The sequence below is a fragment of the Hemicordylus capensis genome, chromosome 5, assembly GCF_027244095.1.
Source record: "Hemicordylus capensis ecotype Gifberg chromosome 5, rHemCap1.1.pri, whole genome shotgun sequence".
Lineage (NCBI taxonomy): Eukaryota > Metazoa > Chordata > Lepidosauria > Squamata > Cordylidae > Hemicordylus > Hemicordylus capensis.
In genome coordinates, this window is record NC_069661.1 from 33,458,993 (window position 1) to 33,475,479 (window position 16,487).

The following is a 16,487-nucleotide window of genomic DNA, read 5'->3' on the forward strand; positions in this document are numbered from 1 at the left end:
GGTTTTAAATGTGATTTTTATGGAGCTTTATTGTATTATAATTTTTGTAAACTGCCTTGGGGTGTCTTATGAAGGGCGATGTAAAAACTGAACAATCCATCCATCAATCAACAAACTATTCAGTCGGATACAATTCTGTGCTGAACAGGGACAGCTGCTCTCCTCCTGCTGAATATAAGAGAGCCACCCATTTCAAAAGTTGCCACGTTGCCCAGTTAGCAGGGCATCCAGATCCCTTTACATGGATGAAGGGATCTGGATGGCTTATTTAGCAACTGACAGTAGCATTCATTCATTTTCATTCTTTTAGCTCTCCATTAGGGACATGCATGAAATGGATTTTGCATTTTGTTTCGAGCTCGAAGCAAAATACAGAGGGCTGAAATGTTTTGTTGAAACAGAGGTCGACCGGTTGCTCAATGGAACAAAACTCAAAACGTTTAGGATTCTATGGAGTTTGGGGCAAGGTTTAACATTTTTTTAAAGTTGCCTGCTTGCCCATTTCTTTTTGTGGTGGGTGGTAGATTGCACCCATCATGCCCTACCACCCAACCAGTGGTCTTCCTATTTTTTTTCCATCTCTGTGCAGAATGAGTTTTGTTCTGGGCGGCACTATCAAGGCACAGTGTGTGCCGATGCATTCAGAGTGGGGCCTTCCTAATTCAAACTGAGCGGGATCTAAAATTAACTGAGTGGACATCAGAAAACTTGTGAGCATGTGCACGTGCGCATGCCTTAGAGGGAAAAGTGCATCCAACCAACTTGGTGTCCCTAGGAACCACCCACGGGGAACAATGGGGTGTTTCATGTTCCCCATTGTACCCTATGGTCAGAACAAGCAGAATGCACACATTTTGCAGCCCTGCCTTGAAAAATACTGCAGAGCAGAACAGAAGCATGCAGTAAAAGGGAATCTGTTCCTCCCAGCACAGAACACACATTTCAAACACAGCCCAAAATGGCCCCCAAGTAGCTGACCCAGAATCCACTGCCTCCCACAGTGCCTGCTATGCAGTAACATCGTTGGCACAAGTTGCTCTCTCACACACTATTATGACTCCTTATGTTCTTAGCATTGCAACAGCTGCTACAGCAGCACCCTTACTTAGCCACAAACATAGCCAGAAGCTCAACTAGAGCAACTTCAGCCACATTTTGACTGAGTATACCTTGCAATGCAGATTACAGACCAGAGCAGTGAGTGAAGCAGAAGTTAGTCTCAAGGACAGATATGGAGGTCATTGCAGCAATCACCAAGAAATATTACTTACACACACACACACACACACACACCCACCCCACTGTCCAGATCACAAGCCAATTGGAAGCCAGTTCCAGAAAGCCAATCAGCAAGGAAAAACAGTCCTCCAAAATAGCGCTCGAAACAGAGTTTTTTGTTCTGAGCTTGGAACAGGCCCTTTATTTAAAGTGTGTTTTGTTTCGAGCTCAAGACACTCAAAATGGCCCATTTCGAGTTGAAACATTTTGGCATCAAAATATTATCTACATCTCTACTCTCCATCTATCCTGGCATGTATACGAGATTCATTTCGCTATCAAATATAATATCAGCCTTTCCTAACGTGAGTATGAGACTGCTTTGTTCCGAAGTTGGCTTTTCTGAATAAATTTTCTTCTCTACTTGTTTTCTACAAACAGCATCTGTCACATCAAGTGACTTCTCACTTTATCATTACAATCAGAGCCCTGGAAAATCCTTAGCAGCAGAAGGTCCTAGCTAACTGAAAAAGAGTTGGTGGCAATAACCCAGAAAATTGCTTTGTCAATAATTTGTCTGGCTTGCGTTTCATTGAAGTATTTATCTTATAAGCTAAGTTAGCAGGGAACATTTTAATAGATAACATTATGCATGATATTTCCTTTGTAGCTACTTAATGACCATTCTAATGATCTACACATGTCAGTCTTCAATGGTTTCTTTTTTTTGCATTTTAAATTTTTATTGGATTTTACAATAGCTTTTACATTCAAATTACATTCATTTATCTAATTCTACACATAAGTAAATATTGACTTCTTGCTTGCCTATCTGCGCGGTTCACAATAACTATACATATAAACCATTGCTATAATAATTCAAAACATACATACTCCACAATACTACTCGATTTTACCCAACCCAAACTGCTGTTGTTACTATATTTCAAACCCTACTGAAAAGTCCGTATTAGAACAATAATTCTTTAAGTAAAGCAAAAATGGTTCCCAATCTTCTTTAAAACATTCCAAATTTTCATCTCTTATAAGTGCTGTAAGCTTTGCCATCTCAGCATATTCCAAAATTTTTATCAACCAGTCTTCTTTTGAGGGCATTTTATTGTCTTTCCATTTCTGTGCATATACTATCCTGGCTGCCGTGGTTGCATACATAAAAAGTCTTCAGTCGTTTCAGCATATAATAAAAATATCTCATGGCTTTCTATCAACCAGTGGTATATCCCTAGGATAAGGCTCAGGGCTGTTGTAAGAGATTTTTGCTACCAATTAGAGGAGTTATAGAAAGCAAATGCTTTCCCCCCCCCGCTAGACAAACCTGCTTAGCCTGTTTTATTATGTGGTCACATTCAGATGTAACAACAAATCATGTTTTGTCATTATGGGAAGAAGCTGCAATGAGCCTGAGGCTTCCTGCCCTTTGCACATGAAGGAATGAGATTATAAGCCCGTCAGTAGCTTGCAGCAAACCACAGTTTTACACTGACCGTATTCACATGTAATGCGGAATCATGGGTCCAATGGAACATAGGAAGGTGCTGTATACTGAGTCAGACTATTGGTCCATCTAGCTCAGTATTGTCTACACAGACTGGCAGTGGCTTCTCCAAAGTTGCAGGCAGGAATCTCTCTCAGCCCTATCTTGGAGACGCCAGAGAGGAAAACCTTCTGCTCTTCCCAGAGCGGCTCCATCCCCTAAGGGGAGTATCTTACAGTGCTCACATGTAGTCTCCCATTCAAATGCAACCAGGGCAGACTGTGCTTAGCTAGGGGGACAAGTCATGCTTGCTACTACAAGACCAGCTCTCCTCTCCCTAGCCCCCCTCAGTTCTGCTCCCCTCAACTGCTCTCCTGTCCACATTCAGATGAAATGGACAGAAAGCTCTCTGCAGCGAAGGAGACTGCAGAGAGGAGGGAGAACTCACTGTGAGGGCTTCCTTCTTGTATAAAGGACAGCCTGTATGGCCAATCATGGCCAGAGAGAGGAAGGAGCTTCCTCCCTCAACTCCGCTTTCACCTAGCCCAGCCTTCAGGTCCACATTCGGATGTACTACAGGTGTCTGGAAACCTAGTGAGTGGTGAAACTCACTACAACCTGGAGTTTCAAACTGGAGTCCGGTCGCTTTCTGTATGGGAACAGAGTTGCATCCATTCAGACTTTCAGGTTGTGCAACCTCTGGCCCCTTCAACCCCAATTTCCCGTTACATGCGAATGGGGCCACTGCGTCCAAACGCAGCAAACTGTTGTTTGCGCAAACCATACTTTAATCTCAAATCAGGATCAGAAACTAGGAGCAAACTGGTTTCAGATCCTATCTTGAGAAATTTTTTTTAATTGCTTTAAACTGTTCTTGAATTGTTTTAAACTGTTTATCTTGTTTTGGGTTTTGATTATTTTATTTTAAATTGACCATTTCTTGTTCTGTTGTTGTGAATTGCCCAAAGCTGATAGATAGAGTGGTGCAGAAATATAATGAATGAATGAACGAACGTTGCACAAGCCTCAGTTGCTGCATTTGGACACAATGGCAAATTGCAGTTTGCTGTAGAGTAGAAGTCTAATCTCCAATTCTTGTTGTAAGGGAACAGGGAAGAAGAGGAAGGAGCCCAGGGCTTCTCACCACTCATTCCTTCAACTGCAAACGATGTGGTCTGTGCAGGGCCAGTCCCAAGATAAATAATGGCCTGGGTGAGGAGTGCCTTTTACCCCAAGGTTCATTAGCAGTGTGTAAGTTCATTAAGTGTGTGAAAGTAAGCTACTGATTAGCTTGTGCAGGACTGCAAAACCTAATCATGTAACAAACCCTACAGCTCCCAGGTTTTCCCAGCAACGCCCGTGAAAAGGACCCAAAGCTACCAAAGGGAGGAGAGCTGGTCTTGTGGTAGCAAGCATGAATTGCTCCCTTTGCTAAGTAGGGTCCACCCTGGTTGCATTTGAATGGGAGACTACATGTGAGCACTGTAAGAGGGATGGGGCCACTCTGGGAAGAGCAGCTAGGTTCCAAGTCCCCTCCCTGGCATCTCCAAGTTAGGGCTGAGAGAGATTCCTGCCTGCATCCTTGGAGATGCCGCTGCCAGTCTGTGTAGACAATACTGAGCCAGATGGACCAACGGTCTGACTCAGTACATGGCAGCTTCCTATGTTCCTATGTACTTCTCAGTAATCTGCCAAGGCTTTGTTGCCAGTGCTGTCCTGCATCAGTTCTGGGATCCCACTGAAATCTCACAAACCTCCTTCATCTTCCTCAGTCTTCCTCCCTCTTTCTCCTTTGCTCACTGCAGACAGTATGCTCAACAAACAGCCACCCACCAAGCTCACCCTCAGGTAGGTGCTCTGGATGACTGCCCAGTTGCCCATCCCTAAGGCCGGCCATTGGCCTTGTGTCTCTCCTGCTCGCTCGCTCTGTACTCAGTCACTTCCTGGCTCTTGTTTTTCTCAATCTCAGCTGTCTTTTTGTGTCACTAAGTTATTCTTCTTGTCTTCATTCCACTCACTTAACTCTACCTACATTTATGCAAGGGTAGGCAAGGAGTTAGTGGAATGCTCCTACCCTTCACCTCACTGCTACAATCGGAGTTCGGTCTCAGGACCCTGGTGGAATATAACACTTTTCCCTACAGAGAAGCCAGGAGCTCAAAAATATCCAGTACTTATCCCATATATTTGATTTGATTCAAGCTTATAATGTGTCCTGTCTCAAAAGCTCACAACTGTTAAGAGTATGGAGTATTTTAATTAGAAGAGCAGAAAGAGAAATATACTGTGCATTGAAACAGCATCCTTCCAAAACAAGCACACACGGTATTCTTGTAGCCATTATAAGCCTGTGTGGTGCTCTAGTGCTTTTGAAACCAAAGGATGAGGAAAGGAGAAGATCTATCACCAAAACAACCATCCCATGCATTATGCAAAAGGTAGGCCATACTCAATCATGGAGAAATAGGACTCCATTAAATCCATGGACAAAAGTCAGAGTGATAAATGGGACCGTCATTTAAACCAAAGCCTTTGGGAGCCCTTTTGTGACTGCTTAGAGTACTTTTGAAGCAAAAGCAAAACCAGAGTCACAGCAGCAGAGAATGTTCTACATGGAGGTTCCATATCAAATTGAATTTATATGAGTCAGGTTGTAAGTTCAATGACGGGGTAATTGAGGAATGGATTGCTTGGGATGGAATCCAGCTTTACGGAGCATGAAGATCTGCCGCCCAGAACTGCAGCTCTGTATGTCTTCCTTTCCCAGGTAATGGCTAGTACTAGAAAGCACCGGATATGACATTGTTCTGCTCCAAGTTTCCTGCAAATAGCAGCAAGTGAAGTGGAGCATAAACAAGGAAATAGGAACATAGGAAGCTGCTTTCTACTGAGTCAGACTATTGGTCCATCTAGCTCAGTATTGACTACACAGACTGGCAGTGGCTTCTCCAAGGTTGCAGGCAGGAATCTCTCTCAGCCCTATCTTGGAGAAGCCAGGGAGGGAACTTGGAACTATGTGCATGCAGATGCTCCCCCACACCCCCAAGCAGCTCCATCCCCTGAGGGGAATATCTTACAGCACTCACACATGTATTCTCCCATTCAAATGCAAACCAGGGTTCCATTTGAATGGGAGATGTGTGAGCACTGTAAAATATTCCCCTTAGGGGAAGGGGCCACTCTGGGAAGAGCATCTTTGCCATGTTAGCAGGGGATAATAATAATGCGTTCCTAGCAAATAATGCTTTTCTAGTAAATCTTTTCAGCCACCTAATGGCACAGCAGGGAAGCAATCAGCGTAGAGAGCAGGAGGCTGTTGTTTTGAATCCCCGCTGGTATGTCTCCCAGACTATGGGAAACACTTATATTGGACAGTAGCAATATAGGAAGATGCTGAAAGGCATCATCTCATACTGTGTGGGAGAGGGCAATGGCAAACCTCTCCTGTATTCTGCCAAGAAAACCACAGGGCTCGGTGGTCGCCAGGAGCTGACACCGACTTGACAGCACAACCTTTCCTTTAGTAAATCTTCGCCATCTTTACCAATCACCCTCTTGGCATTATAGGCAGCTGAGGACAGGCGGCTGCAGAGTATATGAATGGATCATACAGCAGGCAGTGAAGAGCAGCCTCCACCCTGAAGGAAGTCAGTCTAGCTCCATCTCCACTCCTCTGTTAGCAGGCGGTAAAAGTGTATCTTTAACAGCTGCTTTCTTTGGGTGCTGCCGCAGTATATTGTGTTAGGCTACTATTGTTTTAAGGATTTGGTTAGCCATCTACCTAGTTTTTGTTTTTATTCTTGGTGCCTTATAACAATGCCTTCATATTTATTTATTATGATTCAAGTCGTTAGCCACCTTGATTATTATTATTTAAATAGAAAAGGCAGGATACAAATATAATATTTTCCCTTTTCGTGAACTGCAGCTGGCAGAGGGGTGGGCGGGCTGCCAATCTGACCACAGCAGCAATGCTAGAGTGGGAAATAGATAACCCTTCCCACCTTGGTCAAATTGCCCACTGGCTATGCCATGAGGGAAAAAGAAGAGGCACTGTTTTTTCTCTCATTGGTGTAATTGTAATCTCCCCCACTTCTTTACCAGTCTCCTGAACAAAATTGACCCTTTAGCTGCCATTTGCCTTATGGGGAAAAAAAATTGTACCTCTGTTTTTCCCTCCTCACAGGGCAAACAGCAGCCAGGGGTCAATTTCAAGATACAATGTCCATAATATCCCTGTGATCCACTAAACTAGCAATTCTAATTTTTTTTAAGGTATGAGATTAGTCTGGTGTGATTTGTTCTTGATAAATTCATACTAGCTCCTATTAATCACCAGCTTCATTTCTAAGTATGAAAAGACAGCTTAATAGACTCTTCTAGGATCTTGCCAGATATCTATGCCAAGGTGACAGCTCTGTAGGGTAGATTCCCAGCTCTTTTTCCCTCCTTTTCAAAGATAGGTACAACATTTATCCATAACTAAACAAGATGTAGTGGTACTGTACCTTCCTCTTTGCTTTCAGTTGCTCATGATATTTGTCAGATGTATCCCCTGGGATCTCTCCTCCCCAAAGGGTGATTCCAACAATTGTATAAGTAATGCCCATTACAAGCAGTGGAAAGCAATATACCAGTGCAATCACAATGACTTGGTACCTATAACAGAAGAACATTGAACTGCTACATTATTGGCGAAGAACCATTGAAGAACAGAAACTGCTACAGACACTGTTTCCCCATCTTTCTTGTAATGATCATTTATTCTCAATGATACAATGTTAAAAATACATAGTCTTTAGAAGAAGGATGGCGAATCATGGCCATTCATAATTAGCGACATTAAAATACTATCCTTTCCCCATTTCACCCAATATGCCTATATTTATTGAGAAGGGAACATGAAAGAACATGCATGAAAAAAACTCTCATCCAATTTTCTTCTAGAACTGACCTCTCAAGAGTGAGTGACATATACAAAAGATCACCTTGCACAAAATTAATGGCATATGGGATGCCTTTCTGGAATGCTTTGATTTCAAGGAGCTTCTGGCTCACTTGCTGACAACAGAGCAAGTGGAAACATAAGGGAGGATCCATGAGACCTGGTATGAGGCAGTGAGAAGGCTCTGGAATAATGGCTAGGGATGTGCATGGAACCAGGAGGGGGTGGTTCAAAGGCGGTATGTGTGTGTGCATCTTTAAGGGTGGGGGAGGGTACACTTATCCCTCCCTCCGTTTCCCCCCCACTGGCGCTCCAATTTCTTATAGTCCATCAGGGTGGCAGTGTACCTCCCTGACGCCCCATTGCCTCCTTTACCAGAAGTAACCAGAAGTATCTGATGTGCCTGCATGTACCAGGCATGCACATGTCACGCACCCACCATGCATCCCCCCGCAACGAGCGTGCGCTCATGCCTGGCGCATCAGATACTTTCGTTTACTTCTGGTAAAGGGGGCGGCAGGGAAGTATGCTGCCACCCCTATAGACTTTAAGAAAATGGAGCGCCGGTGGGGGGAAAGTGGAGGGAAGGGTAAGTGCATCCTCCTCTGCCCTAAAGATGCACCCCCTGCCTTTGAACTGGCGGAACCGCCTGCTGTTCGAACCAGTTCAGTAGCCCATAGGGCCTCCACTCCAATCCGGTTCTGTGCACATTCCTAATAATGGCGGCTGATTGCTGTGTGAACTGATGAAGCCACTTGAGGTGATCTTGTGAGACCTCTGCTTGGAAGCCAGGATGCCATTTAAGTAGGTGCGTAAGTGTCAGTGATGCCTATGGTTATTTGAGGAGCACAGGGAAAGGGCCAAGGGGAATATTCCAAAGGATGCCTGATGGCTAAAGCTCCCTTGCGAGGGAGAAAGCCTGTGCAGTCACTGGAGTCAAGAGGAGAAGAGAAGGACTAACGTAGTTGTGAAAACCTCCTCCTTCTGTCTTTTCTCCTGATGTGAGTCTGTGGGGGAAGGCCACTGGATGCTCAGCAAGAACTGGGAAGCTACGGGGTCATTCTGTCTGTTTTTCAAAGCTTTAACTATTTCTGCTAATTTTAATTATAATTCTTCCATTTCATTTATTATTGTTTCCTAGAGGCTAAGAATCTTAGAATAAAAACGAGGAAGATAGCTGTTACCTGTTTTAGAGATACTAGTATATAATTCTGGTCATTTTCAGTGTACCTTATTTCTGTATGTGCATCTTTGCCCTCAGCAGGGACTCTGATGACTTTTGGTTGATGAAGTAGAATGTTTGCCTATTGTTATTATAAGAGATAATGAAAACTTTTCAATACATTACTGAAAAGTTCCGTGTCTGGATGTGTGGATGAGACAGTAGCATTGGGAGGAAGGGTCCTGATTGTTCAGACCTTGGGAGAGCCTGTATAGAGAAGATGGGCCATGTGTGGACGAATGGGACCTGATGGATGGCTTTCAAAACAAACAGGAAGAATGAGAGCTAGGAATGCCAGCAGAATTCTCCTGAATCAGGCTCAGGAATGAATTTCATGGGATCATTCAACCCTGTCTCCCAGGAGAGGCAAACTTTACCAATCCCTGAATTTTCTCCACTCAGCTGGAGAAATGTGAGTGGAGAAGAATGGCTGGTTCCCTCTCTCCTTATTTAATGTAAAGGTGCTCCATGGCACCCTGTAAAAAGGAGGGGATGAAAGACAATTCTCCGGGGCAGACACTCTAACCGGAGGGAGTCTTATGGAGGGCTGACTTCCACTGCTCCCCCTTTCCCTAAAGTGCAGCTTTTTTTTGAATTCCATGTTAGCTTGGAAGGAGAACAGAGCGTATGCTCCTTGAAGAGCTGCCATCATGCCCACTGCAGATGCCATTGTGGCTGAGACTCAGCCAGCTGTCTCACTGGGTTGCACATGACCCCATGAACAGATGAAAGTGCAGTCCTCGTTTCACTGGTTATGGGGGAATTTTGCTCCCTTTTAGGAATCATTATTGGGAGATATAGGGGCTATTCTCACAATGGGGGAAACTGGGCTAAAGGAGCCCAGCCCAGTTTCCCCCCATTGTGAGAACCACTGGGCTCATGGGTTCCCTGACGAGCTACCGATCGTGTGTAGAGCCTCATAGGATTCTAAATCCCTAGGGCTTCCCCCTTGAAACTAATCGGCATTAGTTTATTATTAGAATGAATGCTGCCAAAGTGCACTGCTACTTCAGCTCTGACTTACGTAAAACGTTGCTTCATTCCACCCGGCCATGAAACATAGCATAGAGTTCTGCTAGGCATCACTTTTGTCTTGGAAAAGAGACACTGAGGAAAGGCCAGCAGAAATGCCAGAACCCAGATGCTCGCAATCACCACTTTGGTAGCCGTTGCCGACAGTCTTGGCTTCAGGGGATCAATAATGGCCATATATCTGTGAAAACAAAATGCCACAGAAAATGTTAGAATGTTAGAAACGGTTGGGAAATGGGAACTCGGAGGCAACTGCTTTTGCTTACACTGTATACACTGGGGATTCTCAACCTTGGATCCCAAGATGTGGTTGCACTACAACTCCCATCATCCCTAGCCACAATTGCCGAACACCTGCCTCAGAGGATACCAAGAGCCAAACTCATCTTACATGCAATTGCATGGAATAAAATCCCCAACAGTCTGCATCTTTGTAGAAAAGCAACTCTGGGATGGATGATTTTCAGTGGAGAAATGGCTGGGGAGAGGGAGTGCTTAATTCATTCTTCACTAACCACCCTACTCACCTTTTGGCCCTTCAGTGGCTTCCTGGTGCAAGCTCACTCCTCCAATACTTTGCAGCAAAGAAACTGGCCACACTAAGTTCTTATCTTACACATACAACATGCATTTTCTTCCTAACTCTTATTATAGTTACCTAGAATTCATTCTTACTTTTTGTACTACTTTATCTTACCATAAACCCCCAAAGCAATGGAGATCAGCATGGCTCAGAACCAACAGTACAATTCCCCCTTCCGCTAATACTCTGGGGCCAATTTGTATGTTAGAGGGACTAGGAAACATGTATCAAGCTGCCATATACAGAGACAGATCCTTGGTCCGTCTAGCTCAGTATTGACTACACTATGCTAACAGAGCAAAGAGGCACCTTTTAAAAGTGGGGATCCTCTTCATTTTGCAGGGAGAGAACAACTGGGGCTATCCATCCCCAGCACAGCATCTCTCCAGTGGCTGTTGCTGGTGTCTATCTTATGTTCATTTATAAGACTGTGAACCTTCTGGGGACAGGGAGCCATTTTATTTATTTAATTACATCTATGTAAGCCACTTTGGGAACTTTTGTTGAAATGCAGTATATAAATATCTGTCGTATTCATACACCAACTCCAGGGTTTCAGATCCTATTTGGAGGTGCCAGACATTGAATCTGTGGCCTTCTGCATGCAAAGCAGCTGCTGTACCCCTGAGCTACAGCTCCATCTTCAAATATACACAGGAAATTGCCTTATACTGAATCAGGCCATGGGTCCATCTAGGTCTACACTGATAAGGAGTGGGAGAGGGGCCATGCGTAATGCTCCTAGCTGGCGAGAGCTTTGTTCGCTGGCTGGGTACAGGAGGAGGATGACAAAGGGGTGCCTGGGGAGGGGTATCCCCAGGACATTTGTCCTCTCTTGCCCAAGGTTGGCTATGCCACTGTCCTGACTAAATTTACTAGAGAAAGTCCTATTGAAATTTAGTCATCCTTTAGAGTAATTCCCGTGAAGTACTACTGAGTCAGGATGTCAGTCTCCATTTGATATTCCAAGATCAAGATGTGTACCTATTTTCTTGTCTTTGAACATTAATTTCCCTCCAGCAACAGGCAGGTTTTTATTCCCGTTCATTTTGCTTCATTTTTATGTATTGTTTTTATTATGTTCATAAAGTTTTAAATGTTGTTTTCTGCTTTAGCTACCCTTCACGTTTCTGTTGACAGCAACGCTTTTGAGCATGGAATCCAAGCTGTGAAACAGCTGTATTTTTCTAATATTGATTGCTCCAAACTGATAAATTAATAATACCTTATAAAACATATAGAGAGTGGATCATTATGATTCATAGGCTGGTAACTGGTTATATGTTTGCAATCACGAGTGCCTTTCTATGAAATTAGACCAGCTGGAGTATACACTGCCACATATTGTAAAACCTCATAAGGACTAGCTATTACTATAATAGAACTCATACAGAGCTGAATGATAATTCAGGAGCTACTCTAGAATCCACCATTGCTTGTTTAAAATCAGATTTAAAATTGGAGATCAAGATTCTCCTCATAGTGAAGTTCACATAGGAAGCTGCCTTATACGGAGTCAGACCATTGGTCCATCTAGCTCAGAACCAGGGCTGCATAGCTTTGGCCTTCCAGCTACTTGTGGACCACAACTCCCATCATCCACAGTGGCCAGGGATGATGGGAGTTGTCATCTAATATCTGCAAGAGGGCTGAAGTTGTGCAGCCCTGGTCTGCACCGACTGGAAGCAGCTCTTCAGGGTTTCAGATGGACAGTTATGAGTGCTTTGGGTAGAGGGAACCATCTTATTTTTTTTTTTATGTAAGCCACTTTAAGAACTTTTTTGTTTGTTTGCTGAAAAGCAGGATCTGAATAACAATAAGACAACGATCTGGAGATGCCAGGAATTGAGCTTAGAATTTTCTGCATGCAAAGCTCATTCTCTACGGCTGAGCTGCAGTTCCATCCGTAAAAGAGAGAGTGGCCCAGCACACCAAAGAATAAGAAGAATATGGTGGGTGGAGCTTTCCTAGGCAAGTGCCCAACTATCCCTCCTACTGGATGATCCACCTAGCTCAACAATGACTAGCAGTAGCTCTCCAGAGTTTCGAGCAGGGGCTTTTACCAGCCCTATGTGGAGATGCTGCCAGGGATTCAAGCTGGAACCTTTTGCATGCAAAGCTTGTGCCCCTCCCCAGTTTAGAAAAACACATAGGAGTAACCAAAACAGATAGAATCTGAGCTGGGACCAGGGCTGGGCCATTTGTAGGAAATTGGTCTCACTAGTTCACAAGCACCAGATCTAGATGGGTGTCAAGGGTGTTCCTCCAGGAACTGGATGTCTTTTTTGTGCATTTTCACTTTCCTGTTGGTTCATCTGTGCCTCCCTAGTGCATACTCAGTGTCACTCAGGTCCTCACCTCCATTGTCAGGAAGCACAATGTATCCACCCCTACTTTCACTTTCTTCTAGTTGTCAAATGTAGTGACCTGTGGAGGAGTTGCCATGCCTCTTCCAGTCCCTCAACTCTGCCCCGTCTGGCTTCGAGGCACCTCAGAGTGGTACGGGGGAGGGGACTGACTTTTCACCCCAGTCCTCCTCCTGTCCTGCCCCTCCTGTTGGTTCCCTCTCTGGAGAAATCTGACCCCCAATTCTCAAGAGCCACCCTCATCACTGGCTGCCTCAACTTCAATAAGCCTGTAAAGAGAGGACAGGACTCAAATTCCCTTCTAAGCCCCACCCAAATCTTGCTTCCTGCTTCCTCTCTCTCCATGTCTTGTGATGCTGTCATCATTTCCGGCTGCGTTGGCCTTTCGTCGGGCCTCTTCGGCCACGTTGGGCACAGGTCAGATCAGCCCCGGCCCATCACTGGCCTTGTTGGGGGAGCGAGGAACCTCGGAGGAGGGATGCTGCGCCTGCTGCCTCCATCAGGTACCATGGCAGGTACCATGGCACCCTAACACTAGTCCTCAAGGGATAAAACATATGCAACAGTAAAGTACAATGAAGGTCTAACTAAATTTTACTTTTAACTGTGTGATTGGGGATAAAATATTAGAGTTTTTTATCCAATAAAAAGCAGCTAGATAGCAAGACACCATACGGTGTCTGTGTGGGGTTCATCCTCTGCCCCCATGATAATTCAGAGTAGGGCCCTCAACAGCCCTTTGCCTGAGGATGGGTGCTTTATTTTCCAGGGCAGATGTCAGCCATGGGGATGTGTGAGCCAGATCAGGACCATCATGGGGACAGAGGGTTCAGACTCCCTTCCCTCAAGCCATGGACCTAATCCTCAAGGGCCTAATCCAGCTGCTGTTGACTGGAAAAAGCAAAGCTCCAATCACAGCTATCAAGTACCACCTAGTTTGACCCTTTGTGTTAAGGTTCCCTTGCCATCATCATGTCGATCTCACCACTGTATCTGCAATTAACCACTTCCAGCTCTAAAATGTTGCCATTTGCTCATTTCATAAAGCGTTGAAAACTTTCATACAGTACTTGATTTGATATATAGCTTGGGGGGTTGCAGAAGATATGGCATTCTGGAAAACAGGGGCATGCTCAGAAACTAGCAGAAGACTGGTCTGGCTCGAGCTGACAGTGGGGTGAGAGTTTAACCCTCCATTTCCACCACATCCTAACCTGAATCATCCCCTCTCCTCCGATTGCCATTTGCAGGTAACAATTAAAAAAGAAAGCTACAAAACAAGCACGGTGTATCAGTCTCACCATGAGATTGTTGGCAAGTTAACTGAATCTGGTGACAACGGTTGACATGATGCACAATCTTAATGGCAACAGTTGGACTTGTGATGCCACTGCAGCAGACTAGGGACGTGCACAGAACAGGTCTGAAATGCCGGTGTTCAAGCCGGTTCAGAGACTGGCGAGGAGGGGGTTCCTTTAAGGTGCAGGAAGAGTGCCTCTTACCTGCCCATCCCTGGCCCACCACTCCCCCCCCCCCGTCAGCACTCTCTGCATGGTGTACATGTGCACACACATCGACTATTTGTGTGGTGATGCTGAACGGGGCTGCAAGGAGAAACACTGCAGCCCCATGTCTATGCTTTTTAGGAGAGTGCCAGTGGGGGGAAAGCAGAGAGGCAGGGATGGGCAGGTAAGAGGCACCCTCCCTGCTCCTTAAAGGAACCCCCAACCCTCCCGGGAGTGCACGGAACTGGTTCTGTGCACATCCCTAATGCAGACTTGGATGGAGTGGGTGCTGCTGTAGAACACCAGTGCTTACACGAGTAGCATTACAGTATTTACTCTATTATTGTGAACAGTGATGACTCCAGATAAAACTTGAGCAGGGGACATGGAAGGGGCAAAATGCATTTCTGGGTGGGCGAGCTGTGTCCCACATATATTATTTATAATAACTTTATTCGTTAACTGCCCCATAACCAAGAAATCTGGTCTGGGAGGAGAGCTGGTCCTGTGGTAGCAAGCATGACTTGTCTCCTTTGCTAAACAGGGTCCACCCTGGTTGCATATGAATGGGAGACCACATAAGAACAGCCCTGCTGGATCAGGCCCAAGGCCCATCTAGTCCAGCATCCTGTTTCACACTGTGGCCCACAAGATGCTGCTGGAAGTCGACAAGCAGTAGTTGAGGGCATGCCCTCTCCCCTGCTGTTACTCCCCTGCAACGCGTACTCAGAAGCATCCTGCCTTTGCGGCTGGAAGTGCTATAGCACTCCAACTAGTAGCCCTTAATAGACCTCTCCTCCCTGAAGTTATCCAAACCCCTCTTCAAGGCATCCAGGTTGTTGGCTGTCACCACATCTCGTGGAGAGAATTCCACAAGTTGATTATGCATTGTGTGAAAAAATACCCCAGTTTGCTGCTGGCCCTAAATTTCCTGGGAATCAATTTCATGGGATGTTCTAGGGTTATGTGAGAGGGAGAAGGATTTCTCTCTATCCACTTTCTCCACACCATGCATGTTTTTATAGACCTCTATCATGTTTCCCCGCAGTTATCTTTTTTCTAAACTAAATCATGTGTGAGCACTGTAAGACATTCCCCTCAGGGGATGGAGCCGCTCTGGGAAGAGCAGAAGGTTCCAAGTTTCCTCCCTGGCATCTCCAAGCTCGGGCTGAGAGAGACTCCTGCCTGCAACCTTGGAGAAGCCACTGCCAGTCTGTGCAGACAATAGTGAGTTAGATGAACCAATGGTCGGTATATGATAGCTTCCTATGTTCCTAACAAATTGTTTTCTGGGTGGCTCACAATAGAACAATAGAATAACATGTACCCCATAAAACAAAAAATTACAATAAAAATACAAAATACAATACAAATACATTTAAAAAACATTTTTAAAAGAATGTGACGATGCCATAAAACCCCATAAAACAAAAAATTACAATAAAAATACAAAATACAATACAAATACATTTAAAAAACATTTTTAAAAGAATGTGACGATGCCATAAAACCCCATAAAACAAAAAATTACAATAAAAATACAAAATACAATACAAATACATTTTAAAAACATTTTTAAAAGAACATGACGATGCCAGGTGAGCCTCACTGGGGAGGCTATTCCATAAATGGGGTGCCACCACTGAGAACACCCTCTCCCTAGTAGCCACCTGTCTCATGTCATTTAGTGGGGGCACTCAAAGGAGGGCATCTGAAGAAGATCTCAAGGTCTGGGTCAGGACATATGAAGCAAAATAGTAACCTGGTCCCAAGCCATTTAGGTTAAAACCAGCACGTTGAATTTAAATTAGATTTCCGAAACAGAAATGGGGGGCAGGTTGGGGGGGATCAAGTATATTCTAATGGGGTGCATGCCTGCCCTTGGTTGCAAATGGGAAAAATCTGCAACAATGCTGTAAGCACAACTGCTGGTTCTCTATAGCAGTGCTGCTGCTTCTGGGTCTGCAGCAGTGGCCACAAGGCCACCGTGGCCATTAGGATTGTGCAACATGTCAGCCAGCAGTAAGACTAACAAAGCTTCTAGCTAGATGATGGACCTGTTGATTCTTCAGCCATGTCTTAATTTCAAATCAACTTGGCTAAGGATATGATATATGCCTG

At 44.8% G+C, this 16,487-nt stretch overlaps 1 protein-coding gene across 1 annotated transcript in view; it reads right to left on the reverse strand.

The window, feature by feature from the left end:
* TACR3 (tachykinin receptor 3) overlaps nt 1-16,487 on the reverse strand; it is a 96,429-nt gene that overhangs the window by 48,032 nt on the left and 31,910 nt on the right. The window contains exons 2-3 of the mRNA XM_053251423.1: nt 9,905-10,093; nt 7,222-7,372 (exon numbers count right to left, since the gene is read on the reverse strand). Coding sequence (XP_053107398.1) covers nt 7,222-7,372; nt 9,905-10,093 — 340 coding nt within the window. The remainder of the gene's footprint in view (nt 1-7,221; nt 7,373-9,904; nt 10,094-16,487) is intronic.